Here is a 15,183-nt window from a genome sequence, read left to right on the forward strand (position 1 = left end):
TTTCATATATCGCCCTTTTTCGATTTCCAAGGAGTGGGCACTGATTCTAATTTTACTGATAGCGGAGCGCTGATCGAATTCGAAGTCATGGCAGGAACCCTCCAAGCAGAGGTTTGGGCTTTGGCTTGTGTTTTGGCGTGTTGTTTTGGCTTTTTTATGTTTAACGTTACAGAAGGAAAACTAACGTTAATTGTTTTTGCTAGTGGCCATATGCGAGGGTAACGTTAACGTTAGACATCAACGTTATGCATTTGTTACTTTTCTAGTTTCTTTATCATTTTTTCTTGGTATCTTTTGTGATGGCCTACCTCTGCTTGGAGAGAGGGCCTGAGCAGTGGGCGGGAAATTTGAAACACAAACAGTACGCATGCGTAGTAGTACGGACGGGATGTCCAAGATGGCAACGGTGGACCCGTCCACAACAACAAGTTCTCATCACCACGAGACCGGGTCCTCTCACACAGGCACAGAACCCTGCTGCGGCGCCGTGCAGTGTAAGGATGGCAAAGTGGAGCCCGTGGACATCTTTTATGCCGCCAAACTTGGGTATGTATTGTTGTTTTTTTTAGAAGACGAGAGGACTATCTGGGGTGGGAGGGGGGCGACGTATGAGGTGTGTCCAGCAGCCGGACATAAAAATTATACAGAGAATGAAGAGCACATAAAGTTGAGAGACAGCCCATGAGAAAGCAGAAGGTAAAGCACATCATAACCATAAATTATGCCACCCTGACGAGCGGTGAATTTAATACAGTAAACAACGAAGAAGAACAAGAAGAAAATTCCATAATTTTCTTGTTTGCATTTGCTATAAAGAATCCCCCCCTCAGTAATAACGTAGGGATTGTTCGAGGGTAACTATTTGACGAAGAAGAGGAAGAATGATAATTTCTTGTAAGCCTTTGGTTGACGAAGTTCTATGGATTATGAGGTCTTTCCTGTTGACAGAACACATGTTCTGTTTGCAGAATTATACTGATGTCACCTTCCTATAGGCTATACATGTTGATCAGTAACGTTATGTCATTAAGTTTTTATCACACCAGTAGTACAGGGCTCAAAATCCTTTATTTTAGGTTACAGGCACAATAATCGCATGTTGGCAGAAAACTTACATGCACTTTAAAAAAGCAGCTTAGCTACATGCAAAATTTTAAACTGTATAGTGGCACCATTAGCTAGTCTGAAGGGAACACTGTCCGATATATTCAACATGCAAAATTGTATGTTCAGTGTCATGCAAATCTTGAAAATTATATGAAAATTGCACGTGGGTATTTCGAGCCGTGCACTATATGTAAGGTATATGTATGTAGCATATTTAAACGTTATTGAATCAGTACTATTATTAATTGTACTCTCTATAGCAATCATGAATGAAATAAACTTCAAATTGTACCCTAACTTTCACATATACAGATGAAAAGAAAACTACTTGTCTCTCTCTTAACATCCGAAAACTGACACACGCCAAACCCAACTACTTTGATTTAGGAGTTATGGTAGTTTTTATTTTTTGTGTCTACTTACGTATTACTTGTACGTACGAAATGTTCCTTTTTTTAATTGCAATTAGCCCCCAGGCATGAGTTTGGAATAAACAATTATTATTGACCTTTCTTCCAGTATGCTCATCCCTTGTCAAGAGTTTATTGAACACCTCGGCACAGCAGTGTTACACACCTGTGATGAGAAGGGCCACACCCCCCTCCACTGGGCGGCTCTGGGGGGGCACACCGCCGTCGTACGCTACTTTATCGACTGTAAGGCCCCCCTGGACAAACCCAGCGAGAACAAGCTGGGACCTCGCCCCATCCACTGGGCATGTGTGCGCGGCCATGTGGGGATTGTGGACCTGTTGTTACAGCATGGTGTGCCCATAGACACCCCGGACAGTAAGGGCTGTACACCACTCATTATCGCTTGTCAGTATGGACAGACGGTAGTAGCCGCATACTTAATGAGCAAGGGTGCACGGTTACAGATGCTGGACCATGAAGGAGACAACGCTCTTCACTGGGCTTGTTTTAAAGGTAATCTCTTTATTTCCTACTCAGGGCTAGATCTAGAAATACTGGGTGCATATTACCTTAGTACGGGTAGAATACGGGCTGTGCAGGTATTTCTGATGTCTACCTGCACCTAACCTGCACTGGTCCATGTACTGGGTATATGCAGGTTAGTGCAGGTAAAATTGGAGCTGTGCAGGTATTTCTGATGTCTACCTGCACCTAACCTGCACTGGTCCATGTACTGGGTAGTATATGCAGGTTAGTGCAGGTGAAATTGGAGCTGTGCAGGTATTTCTGATGTCTACCTGCACCTAACCTGCACTGGTCCATGTACTGGATATGCAGGTTAGTGCACGTGAAATTGGAACTGTGCAGGTATTTCTGATGTCTACCTGCACCTAACCTGCACTGGTCCATGTACTGGATATGCAGGTTAGTGCAGGTGAAATTGGAGCTGTGCAGGTATTTCTGATGTCTATCTGAACATATTGCCTGCCCTGCAGTCTGGTCCATGTACTGGGTTTATATTTGCATATGTACAGTACATGTACAGTAGGTATATGGTGATGATTCTTTGAGCATGATCCATATGTCTCAAAGTCTGGTAAAGGTACATGTAAAGGTAAATAAAATTTGTCAGTGTTACAATACAAGCACATTGACATCATGTATATATATGTAGAAGAACTTTATTGCACGACAATTGCACTTGGTACAATGTATGGCAAACTACAGAGAGTAACAACAATAAAATAAGTGTGTGTTGAATAAGATCTAATGTCGAATAAAACCTAACATATCTATATCATAATTATTCAAATAATAAGGGATAGCACGAGTCTTTGATAAAGTGTTACAATCGAGTGGGCTAATCACAAGTTTCAGTAGCATTCCTTTATATATCCACCTATTTTTGCGTTGTGGGGACCATTACAATATTGTAAAGATATATTCAAATCTGTCTCCCACATCGAGACTCTTGAAATCTATGGTACTTGATTCGAGAAATGTAAATAGCTTGTTACGTATAACATCATATTTGGTACATTCCATAACAAAATGAAATTCATTTTCTACATGTATGTGTGCTCTCTGTGCTACAGTGCAGTAAGTGTGTCACATTCTGTATGTCACAGGCCAGGCTGAACTTGTCCGACTGCTGATCTTCTCAGGATTCAACCCCAGACAGAGAGACAACTATGGACAGACTCCGCTCCACCTCGCATGTATCAACGGAAACCTCAATATTGTCAAAGAACTGGTGGAGGAGGTAGGGTTGATATAACAACAGTGACAGGTTTAGGCCACATCAATTAATTGATTTCTTGCTTTTTATATTCACCCTTTTCATCACCTCCAATGCAAGAAATGTGTGTGTGTACAAGTTTGTGAGTGTATGTGTGTGTGTGTGTGTATGTGTCTGCAAGTTTGTGTTTGTATGTGTGAGTGTGTGTGTGTGTTGTTGGGTGTGAGTGTGTCTGTGTTTGTGTGTGTTATCTGTGAGTGTGTCTGTATGTGTGCGTGTGAGCCTTTGTGTGTGTGTGTGTATGTAATACTATTGTGACTGTGAGTGTGTGTGAGTGAGCTTTGAGTGTGTGCAATACTATTGTGTGAGAGAGAGAGAGAGAGAGAGAGAGAGAGAGAGAGAGAGTGTGTGTGTGTGTGAGAGTGTGTTTGTGTGTGTGTGAGAGTTTGTTAGAGTGTGTGTTGTGTGTGCCTGTGATTGTATGTGTGTGTCTGTGTTTGAGTGTGTGTGTGTGTGTGTGTGAGAGCGTGTGTTGTGTGTGCCTGTGATTGTATGTGTGTGTCTGTGTTTGAGTGTGTGTGTGTATGTATGTGAGAGTGTGTGTTGTGTGTGCCTGTGATTGTATGTGTGTGTCTGTGTTTGAGTGTGTTTGTCTGAAGATGATAGAATTGTTCCCCTTTGTGTTTTTGAGGATGATGTAGAGATAGATCTGGAGGACAAGAATGGTAAGACTCCACTGATGCTGGCAGTGGGCAGGAAGCACCACAGCATAGAGTCTTACCTGACGACCAGGCTGGAGAGAAAGAGGACCATACTTGGGGCCATGCCAAAATTTGACTGGCAGTAAGTCTATCATTGTTTATCATACAGAACTTGCAGAAATTAGAACTCATCTGCAATTCATAATTAATATTACATCGACCAGTACATGTACTATCAGAGTTCTAGCCAGGCCTTTTTAGAATAGGGGCCCCTATGCTATAATTTTGACCTCCTACATGTATGCTGTCTTTCAACCAGCATAGGATAGGGGTATTTTGGGAGGGAGAACCTTCATAAATCTTGCAAAAAATGAAAATATAACTTTAGAATGAAGCTACAGCAAAGGGAAAACCTTAACTTAACAAAATCTTTTCCTCATAAACAAGAAATAGTGTCTCAGGGTTATGAGTTTCAAAATATTCTGGTTCAATGCTTGATTTGCACCATGAAAGTTGTTCTTCTGACCCCTATGCTATGAAAAACTCCTGGCTAGCACCCTGACTATGCTTAGGGAGATTTTAGTTACGTTTATGTTTGAATAATTTTAGATTCATAGCTGTTTCAATTTCTATTCTACTGTGTTCCACTCACAGTACTACATGTAGTATGTAAATTTGTACAATTCACCCATCTGGTTGCAATGTGCTTCTTCGTGCAATAAACTGAAATGTGCAATCTACAAGTAAAAAAATTGGAATTTTTGCAGTTCAAGGCTGATTGCTTTTCATAATGTGTCAAGAAACCAGTCTCAGTAATTAATACAGTATCACTTTGCTAAGGTCTAGGAAAAAATGTTGTTTCCCGTTTCCCGACTGACCCTAGGAAAAACTGCCGACCCTAGCCTTTTTTTTGGTGAACGCCTGCAAGGAACATTTATGTTTTAAACTGATTACTACCGGTAATAACTTTTTCTAGCTCCATGATATGACAACTGAGTGATAAAACATTGTACAATCAGTTTTCCAACATTGACAATGAAAATATAAGTGTGCTCATGCAAGTTTACCTTGTAATGTTAAACTATATTGTTTAATTTGGAACACTGGACATTGCCAAAGTCTAATTAAAGAAAGATAATCCCTACCTACTAACCCTAATTTTTTCAGCTCAGAAACAGGAAACACATCTTTTTTTCCAAGGCCTAAGGCCACACCAATTTAATTTCTTGGTTAATGGATTCACCGCTTCATTTTTTTCTGATTTGCAAATAAAAATAAAAATTCAGAATCAACTGCAAGATGCTCCTATTTTGCCCTGAACAGTTGAAAACAGTCCTTTTCATCCTAGCTGTTACAGTTATTCCATCATTCAATGCAGTGGTATCATTAAAAGTTCTAAATTCATTGTTTAAATTTTGAACAAGCCTGGTGTGTTGACTTCATGGCTCCTATCGTACCATTTTGGGCTATAATAGGATGCCTAGGCCTGTTTTATTTTTCTTTTTTTTTCCCCGTCCGCTCCATTATTTTTCTAGAAAAATCCGTAAACCAAGAAATTAAATTGGTGTGGCCTAAAGTAAACTCTTCCTCTTCCCGCTACAGGACACTGCTGTTTGGTCCTCCAGGCAACAGTAAGGGAGCTTTACTCTTCTTCATCTGTAGTGTACTGTTCTGGGGATATCCCATGTACATATTCAAGGTAAGAAATTAACAGCATACTTGAAATACTTTTATTTCAGACAGATATTTGTCCTGCCGTGCCCATATATACATGTACATATATGTAAGTACAGATTGTACATTGCACCTCTGTGTGTTCTGTGTATGTACGGGTTGGGGTATTTCTCACATGAATGCTACTCTCCAAGCAGAGGTTTGGGTTTGGGGGTATTTTTAGCGTGTTTTTAGGCTTTTTTATCGGGGTTTCTCTTTTGCATTGAATTTTTTTTCCCACCAAACCCAACCTCTGCCGGCAGTCGAAAGCTTCAATCCATGGGCTATAAACCTAATCACTTCAACACATTTCAGTCGTTCTGCAAGGAGGTGTGAACCAGACGCATGAATAGGCACAGTCAGCAGGAGGCGTGTGGCCAAATGAATGCCTTTCTGACTGGCTAGATGTGTGATAATCCACCACAGTAAAATAGTTATCCCTAATGATAATTTGATGGTTCCCGGGGAGGAGCACTGTCACTTTCTTGAATAGGTTTGCCCTGCCCCGGGGTGAGTGCCGGCAGAGGTTGGGTTTGGTGGGGAAAAAAAATTCAGTGTAAAAGAGAAACCCCGATAAAAAAGCCTAAAAACACGCTAAAAATACCCCCAAAACCCAAACCTCTTCATGGAGAGTACATGAATGCAGCATACCACAGCAAAACTCACTTCTGATTAGGAAGTAACCATGCCACAGTAGTACAGAAGAAGTTCAGGGTCAAAAACATTGCATAAAAATGCCAGCAGGACAATGGGTAAAATTAAGAGTGTTGAGCACTTTTGTTTATTTGTTTATTTTGATTTTTCACAAAGTGAAAGGGAGGGCAAAACAGGTGCATACGCACCTTTACAAGTTGCCCTCCCTCATACAAAACACATATACAACGTTAACATCATATACAACATGTTGATTATTTCAGTCAGTCAATATTTCAATTATTGCTGTGTAAGATTATGAGTAAGATTATTAATAAGTATCATTGTAAATGCCTTTATTTCTGTGTGTTAGTTCATGAGAGTTTCATAATCATAACTTATAGTAGGAATGTGTGAATATTGTATATAAATTCTTCCAATTTGAATGCAATTTCTGTATGTTCTGCCAGAGGAAGTTCTTAGGCCACACTAATTTAATTTCTTGGTTAACGGATTTTTCTAGAAAAATAATGGAGCGGGCGGGCGAAAAAATAAAAAATAAAAACAGGCCTAGGCATCCTATTATGGCCCAAAATGGTATGATAGGAGCCATGAAGTCAACCCACCAGGCTGGTTCAAAATTTAAACAATGAATTTTAACTTTTAATGATACTATTGCATTGAAAGATGGAATAACTGTAACAACGAAATGAAAAGGAATGTTTTCAACTGTTCAGGGCAAAATATGAGCATTTTGCAGTTGATTCTGAATTTTTCTTTTTATTTGCAAATCAGAAAAAAAAATGAAGCGGGTGAATCCGTTAACCAAGAAATTAAATTGTTGTGGCCTTACTGTACAGATGTAAATTTGGCATTCTGTTCTGTCCCAGGTCATCCCCTACACACTACAAGACATGCAGGCTCTACATCTGCTGTTTTTCTTGGACAACTGTCTGATGTGGTATTTCCTGTACCAGGCTTCCACGACTGAGCCTGGCTACCTTCCCAGGGATACACAAGAGTACCACAACTCCATCAGACAGGTGACTACAAAATGTGCACTACTGACATCATCTGTATTCTTATTATGCAGGGCTCGAAATTCATTTTTGAGAATAGGTGCACTGGTTCACCCAACCTAAAAAATTAGGTGTACCAAAAATGTTTTGGGTGCACCATTATAGAACAAAACCTGATTTACAGATCTTACTGCTCCTTTTCTGAGCTTGAATCTGAAAACGGAGCTAACTTCAAAATCTTAAACAAGTCTTTACTATATAGTATAAGAAAGATTTTATTATTTTTCTGACACTTAGATGCCAACGAGGATATCCTGCATATTATCATTCATATGATATGTAAAAAAACTAGTTAGGTGCACTGGTGCACTCTGACACCTCTTTCTTGTAAAGAAACAAAAGTTGAGCAAATTTTATTTTGAGTATCAATCATTTCAAATTTCAAATTCTCCCCTTATGCATTTTACTCCTTACAGGTAGCCCCTCCCTCCCATACTCTACAAACTGCCGTATCTTAGATATTGTGTTTTACCTCATTTCACTCTCTGGAAGGTTTTATTAATCACATTAACATTATAGGTTCTATTGGTGCGCCAGCCATTTTCATCTTATGTTCACTGAACATTTTGTGTTAATTTTGTTACCCCAACCTTGTAATTATGTTCTTTATGTTTTAAGATCAAAGCATCCTAATGAGCACATTATGTGCTTTCTGTCCAATGCTCATGACTCTTTGCAGTGTTCGAAATACCTGTCTGCAGTCTGCAATCTGCAGATAGATTTTCAAGATTGCAGAAGAAAAATTTATACAATTGTAAAAACCGAAAGGGGCGAGCAGGTCACAACCGGGAATCGAACCCGAGTTGTCCGCTTGGCGGTCACCAATGCTAACCACTACACTAAAAGGTCGCACGACCATTTAGCATGGTCAGTTAGCACTGTTACACTACTCCCCCTTTTCTTTCAAGATTCGTCCTCGAAGCTTCCGAGTCCGACATCCCTTGAGCTGCCACACTTATCCTCAGTGCCAGTACTCACAGGGCCGGCATGGGAACCACTGTAAAAACCGAAAGGGGCGAGCAGGTCACAACCGAGAATCGAACCCGAGTTGTCCGCTTGGCGGTCACCAACGCTAACCACTACACTAAAAGGTCGCACGACCATTTAGCATGGTCAGTTAGCACTGTTACACAATCTGCAATTTTGCAGAAGGAAAAATAGGCTCCAGATTCAATAGTTTTCAATTTAGGAAACTAGAAACTCTCTGGCCCCAAGGATAGGAGCTTCTTCACTACTTTGCATCATCCTTGTCTTGACTTGTCTATCTTTTGTTTCCCTTTGGACTTCAAAAAAATTATCTTTGAGAACATTATTGGTTTGAGAAGGTTGTAGTATGGAGGTTTGTGTATTTGCAGAAAGTATTTTCAAATTGCAGAACAAAATTTTGACTCTTCTGCAATATTGCAGAGCACTGAAAAAAAGTATTTTGACCACTGCTATGTGAATAAAATAAATTGTTTCCTTCCCTTCTATACCAGGCTGCCCATTTTGACGGGTGGCAGGCAGGAGCCAACCCTCTCAGTCGTCTGTGCCACACGTGTCGCCTGGTCAAGCCTCTCCGCAGTAAACACTGCCGCGTCTGTAACCGCTGTGTGGACTGCTTCGACCACCACTGCCCCTACATCTACAACTGTGTGGGCTTCAGGAATAGGTGAATATGTGCTGCCCTTTCTTTCAGAGTAAAACACTCTTGATCAAACAGCATTATTGATAATTCTGATGTACTGAAAATATATTGCTGCAGGATTTACAGGTCAGGTTTGCAAAAGAACATGTAATTGGCAATTTTTGTTGTAATTCAAACATCAATGTGAAAGGTAATTCATAATTGAATGGTTTTACAGGTATCTTTGTTGAACATTTTGGCTTCTTTTGGAAAATGTTGTTCTGCTGGCATTGTAATCAATGGTAGGACATAATGGTGTCTGGTCCAGCTAATTATAATCTGTGTGACAACATGGTAAAGTCAGTTTCCTCTTGGAGTATTGTGGTCAGTTGATTTTTTGTGTTCGCAGTTAAAACACAGGGTTCCCTTCGTTAAATCGGCATGTCATTTTATACGTCGTCTGCAGGCATGCCCGTGATGATGCACATATGTTTATTTTTACCGTGGCTGTTTTCGTGGTCAATGTAACATAAAAAGTTTGTTCTTTTTTAAAAATTATGACTACTAGTATATCTTTAATATGGACACCTGCAGAGGTCAACTGAAGTGCAGCCGGCTCACCCTGGAGTTGCATAATGCAGTGCATTTAACCACCAACAGGAAAATCTTCACAATCCAAATCTTACAGTCTAAAAACGGATACATTTCTATATCGCAAAGACTAGTTTACTCCTGGCTACCTCTCACATAAGTCGTTCTACTGGTAGTCAGGATTTGAGAGTTTTGTCCACATTACTTTCCATACCCGCGTCATAGACTCTGGGGGTCACCCATTAATACTGTGTTCTGCGATCTTGTGTCATGCACCCTGCCACCTTTTTTACCTGAAAAATGGAGGTACATGTATTGTTTTTGGCGCGTCTGTGTGTGTGTGTGTGTGTGTGTGTGTGTGTGTGTGTGTGTGTGTGTGTGTGTGTGTGTGTGTGTGTGTTTCCGCACATTTGTAGTCAGCATAACTTCAGAACGTCTTTATGGATTGTGATGATATTTGGTATGCTGGTAGGTCTTAGGAAGCCAAAGGTCAAGGTCAAATATGGGCCTCCTGGTGGCTGACCTTGGTACTGCAGCAGAACTTCCGCGAAAACAGATGTGCGGGGTGGCAGGGAAAACAGATGTGCGGGGTGGCAGGGAAAACAGATGTGCGGGGTGGCAGGGAAAACAGATGTGCGGGATGGAGGCAGCGCCTGTCCAGGTTGATTAATGAGTTTCTCCCTCAGGAAAAGCCTACATGACCATATCCAGGCCAAAGGTGCTACTGTGTGTTTGAAACCAAAAACCTGTGTTATTTTGTTCTGTACTGTACTGTACTGTAGTGTACTGTGTAAAAACATTTAGAAAAACTCATATATTTCATGGGGGTATATGAGGTCACCGAATTCTTGTTCAAGACTTGGGTTTGATTAACCTTTTCTCCTGATGTTCCTCCTGTCCCAGAGGGCCTTTCCTGTGCTTCGTCACATCCACACTGACAGCCATGTGGATCGCCCTCTACCTTGTCTGGACGGTACTGCATGTAAAGGGTTGGGACATCCTTGTGCTGGTTGGATTTCTGGAGATGGTGTTTTTCAGCCTTATTGCCTTAGCTGTCTCTTGTATGGCTGTAAGTATGACATTGTTCTCTCATTCTTTGATAGGCCACACTGACTTAATTTTATGACATCCTCTGAAGACCTCCAAACTAGTGCACTAAATTCCAGCCAAAAAATGATGCTAAACCACATGGATATAAAGCTGGTATTGTGAATTTGTGCTAGTATATTATGACCTTTACGACAAGCTGGCACAGGCTGGCCTTTGCTGCATTTATGAGTAGGCATCGTACTGATCGAGTTCTTGAGTTCCGTGGAGCTTCAGCAGCCTGGGTGCCATCCTCTGTAGTTACCACCGGCTCCCTATTGTTGCTAGCTACCATGGACTACAGAGGATGGCATCCAGGTCAGAGCCTTGGAGGAGGTGATTTCTTTTTAGAACAGGTGAAAATCTATGTGTGTGCGGATTAAATCATTGTGGCCTTCCAGTTCTCTGAAAATGGTACATGTAGCCCAAATGCTTGATAGGAGCCATGAAGTTAACATACTGGGCTGGTTTGTAATTCAAACAACAAATTTCAAACTTTAATTGATCAAACCACTTCATTGGTAGATGGAGAACTGTAACTGAAAAGAAGGGACTTCCTCCAACTGTTGGGCCCAAAATATGAGCATTTTGGAGTTGACTCAAAGGCTGAAATGTTTTTTTTTTTGCAAATCAGAAAAAATGAAGTGGGCAGATCTGTGGAACAACAAAATTGAATTAAATTAGTGTGGCCTGATTTAAAGGGAAATTTATGTGGGGTCATGTGGCGCAGTCGGTAGCGCGTTCGGCTCACACCCGAGAGGTTGTGGGTTCGAACCCTGCCCATGTCACCGATCTTGTGCCCTTGGGAAAGGCACTTTACACGACTTTCCTCACTTCACTCAGGTGGAAATGAGTACCTAGCTTCGGCTAGGGACGTCCCTCGGATAGGACGTTAAATGGAGGTCCCGTGTTTGGGAGAGCCACACCCCACGCACGTTAAAGAACCCACCGCACTAATCGAAAAGAGTAGGGGACCTTCCCGGTGTGAGTGGTTCAAGCCTTACAGTCTGGTCTCGGGGTTGACATCTTTGAAGAGGTGATAGTCACCTGTTATGTCAATCCTTCCACAAATGTGGTAAATCTTCATAAAAATAAAAATAAGAATAAAAAAAAAATAAATGTGGTGTACTGAAAGGAAGGTTACGTGTAAATTCTCACTAACTCACATACGGTACACTGTCAGAAACATCTAAAGTGTTTACAGTTGAATTTTACATTTTTTTAGCCACCACTGACCTTGACTATTATAAAGACTTTGATGTTAGGTCAGCCATATGTAAGCTTAGAGTTAGCACACATACATTAGAAATAGAAAAGGGTAGATACAAACAATTGTCTGTTAACGACAGAATATTTTACAGGAAATGCGGTGGAAAATGAAATGCACTTTATATGTCATTGCCATCATTATAGCACCGAAAGATGGTAACCAAAATGTTTCCTAGCTTTATTCCCCTTCCCAGCCTACAAAAAACTGCATTTCTATCTATATATCTCGGCCATTTCATAGTCCACTGCACACGGAAATCAAACCCAACAATAACTACAAAAGTAGCATTAGCATTACTTATTATCATTTTTACTGTTTATTGTTGTTATCATGTTCTTGCAATTAGCACTCGGGCATGAATTTGCAATAAACTAAAATTATTTCGCCGCACAGTGGTACATGGTTGCCATGAATGTCACCACCAATGAGAGACTGAACATGAAGCGATACGAGTACCTGAAGGACGGCAACGGGCGCTTCTACAACCCCTTCAGGAGGAGCGTGAAGGACAACTGTATGGAGTACTTCCACATGAGGAAACCTCTGACGGAGGGAGAGGTGGAGATCATGAATGCTCGGGTCAACATTGTATAGTACACCTTCAGACTGTGGTCCTGGAATTGTACAGGATAGAACTCTTTATAGTTTAGGCCACACCAATTTAATTTGTTGTTTCTTGGCTTTTTCAGAAAAAATCAGGAGCGACAGGGCGAAAAAAAAAAAGCACCCCATGATAGCCGGAAATGTTACAATATGATTAAAACAATAGATTTTAAACTATAAATGAAACAAAATTGCATTGTTACATTGAAAACCTTACGAACTAGGAAGAAATGGATTTTTTTCAACCATTGGGGCAAAAATATGTCTTTCATTGAGCATTTTGAAAAGAAATTTTTTTTTTTCAAATCAGAAAAAAACGGACAGGGCAATCCCAGAAGCAACAAATCAAATTGGTGTGGCCTTAAAAAACAAATGAGATTAAAAGAACACAGGATCACCCAGTGACTACAAAAATTTGCTCCAGAGAATTATATTCCTCTGGTTTTTTTATGTCTCCCTCATGTCACCTTCTCAGTCTTTGAATTGACAATACATAGCTGACAGCATGCTCCCATTGCCATGATTATAGATGTGTAGAAATCTATTGAAAAGCTGACCCACTAGATTGTGGCCAAGTACATATATATGTGTGCATCTGGAAAACAGCTCCTGATGTCATGTAATTTCAGGGGTAAATGGGAAACAGCTGTTCAAGTTATTGTCCAAATCACAGCCGTGTCCTGATAGATAGATTAGCTACCCTGGATGCCAAACTCGTTCTTCGGGCGGCAAGAGCCTTTCGCCCGCCGGTCTAAATTACTGCTACGGGGGAGTCTAGCCCGGGGGGAGTTTGGCCGCCCTCCAAACGTTGGAAGGCCGATATACTCCTCTGCGGGCGAAGTACCCTGGCTGCCGAAAAAAACGGTTAGCGGCCTGTAAACTTGGCTGGCACCCAGGGTATAGATTAGCCAGAAAATATATTGTTCATACGACACCAAAATATACCATTTTCTTATTGTCTTTAACAACTTATCATGATTACAGATGTAATCAAGATAATAAAGCACTGTTTTCTTCTCAAAAGACTATTTTTCACCAGGTTTAGAACCAGCTGCCATGTTCACTGTCACCAGCGAGATAGCCTAACGTTATATATAACATGTAATTACCTGGCGGCAAGAATAAAGAGCTGGAAGTATTGTTCTTTATGGTTCAATGTTCAATACCATCAGAAAGGTGAATGTGTGGTGGAAATGCTCTTTTAGGTACACTTTTTTGCTGCAGATAATAAAAGAATATTGCATTTTGTTGTCGTATGAATCATCTAATTGTGTCCAAATCATCTGGTGCCATTATCAGCCTTCCAATTGATGAAGTAATTCTTATGTTCTCAGGTGAACATAGTACAATGTAATAATTGTGTGCAGTCAATAATATGTAGCAGCCTGTCATTATATCCCCTTACCTGTGACTTCAAAAGGGTTCGAGTGTTTGCTGTTTGTTCAATCAATGTACTGGTGAATAGTCTATGCAATTTGTTCTTGTGTCATTCTGTTGTTATTTCCTGTTGCCTTTTTTTTTTTATGTTTACCGAAGGAAAGCATTTTGTTTTTGCTCCGTTTCTTCCTCTTCTTCTTTTTCAAACAGTGACCTATGACCTGACCAATGACATGATTTGTTGACGTCTGTGACCATAGTGACTGATGTTGGGTTACATAATGCTGCAATTTCATGGTCTGCTCTGCTCCTGTCACCATATACTAGTAGTACAATGTATTTGAATAAGAATTAACAGACCATGTCCGAAGGTAAACATTATGCATTTGCTTTGCAAATGTTACTTCTCTAGTGTTCAAATTGTTTTTCTAACTCTATGATCAGTAATCTACTAGTAACTCAGTGATCAGTAATATCTCAGTCCCTGAATGAAAGATAGTGAATACTATCTGAACTGTCTGCCTCTTTGTTATGTTGAATTAATCCAGTTGTTTTACTTTGTATTACGTAAAACGTTCTACATTATTGTAAATATGAATAGTATGGTTACAATATTGCATTGAGATTACATTCTGTGATCCAGTAACACACAATCAAATATATCTAATAATTGGCAGCTATGTCTGTTCTTTCAAGTATAATCTTATTTACAAGCATGGAAAATCTCATTGAAATAAATCTGAAAGCATCTTTCAGTAATGCATTTGTAGTTTTGGTTCTACATGTATCTGCAGATCTGTTACTCCAGAATTCCAGATACTTGTTTTTTTTTAGATACATGTACATTGTGTTAGGATGAGAATTTGATTCTGATCGTACAAATTGTTTCTGTTCTTGTTGTGAGGGCTAGCCCTTTATAATAGCCTCCGGCTAGTTGGGCAGTCCTGGCTGTATACATATGTGTTATCAGAGTAATAAATTGCAAATCAAATCAAATCGTACAGAAAGTAATGTTTTGTACTGTACATCAGATTTGGACAATTCCTTACCACATGCAAGGTAACTTGAGAAACAAGTTCCTCTGGCCACTTAAAGTTTAATAGTCTGTGTTATACAATAACTCACTGTAGGGCATAGCCTGGTATCCAGTCTATAGTGGTTAGGGCAGGCTGTCTTTTGGGGCTCTAATATCCTCTAATAGTTTCCCAGCTCAACAGACTTCCTTGTAGGACTTGCACACCAGGAGTTGATCAGCCCCTCCTGTCA

The 15,183-nt window shown here is 40.3% G+C and overlaps 1 protein-coding gene across 1 annotated transcript; it reads left to right on the forward strand.

Annotated features, from left to right (window-relative positions):
• The first annotated feature begins 382 nt into the window (after positions 1-382).
• Positions 383-12,691, forward strand: LOC109470050 (probable protein S-acyltransferase 23). The gene is made up of 9 exons (XM_019768827.1): positions 383-546; positions 1,627-2,033; positions 3,149-3,282; positions 3,950-4,101; positions 5,562-5,658; positions 7,196-7,348; positions 8,863-9,035; positions 10,485-10,650; positions 12,331-12,691. The coding sequence occupies exons 1-9, from the start codon at positions 389-391 to the stop codon at positions 12,529-12,531; spliced, it is 1,641 nt and encodes a 546-aa protein (XP_019624386.1). The 5' UTR covers positions 383-388; the 3' UTR covers positions 12,532-12,691.
• The last annotated feature ends 2,492 nt before the right edge of the window (positions 12,692-15,183 follow it).

The sequence above is a fragment of the Branchiostoma belcheri genome, unplaced genomic scaffold (assembly GCF_001625305.1).
Source record: "Branchiostoma belcheri isolate BF01 breed outbred unplaced genomic scaffold, Haploidv18h27 scaffold218, whole genome shotgun sequence".
NCBI lineage: Eukaryota > Metazoa > Chordata > Leptocardii > Amphioxiformes > Branchiostomatidae > Branchiostoma > Branchiostoma belcheri.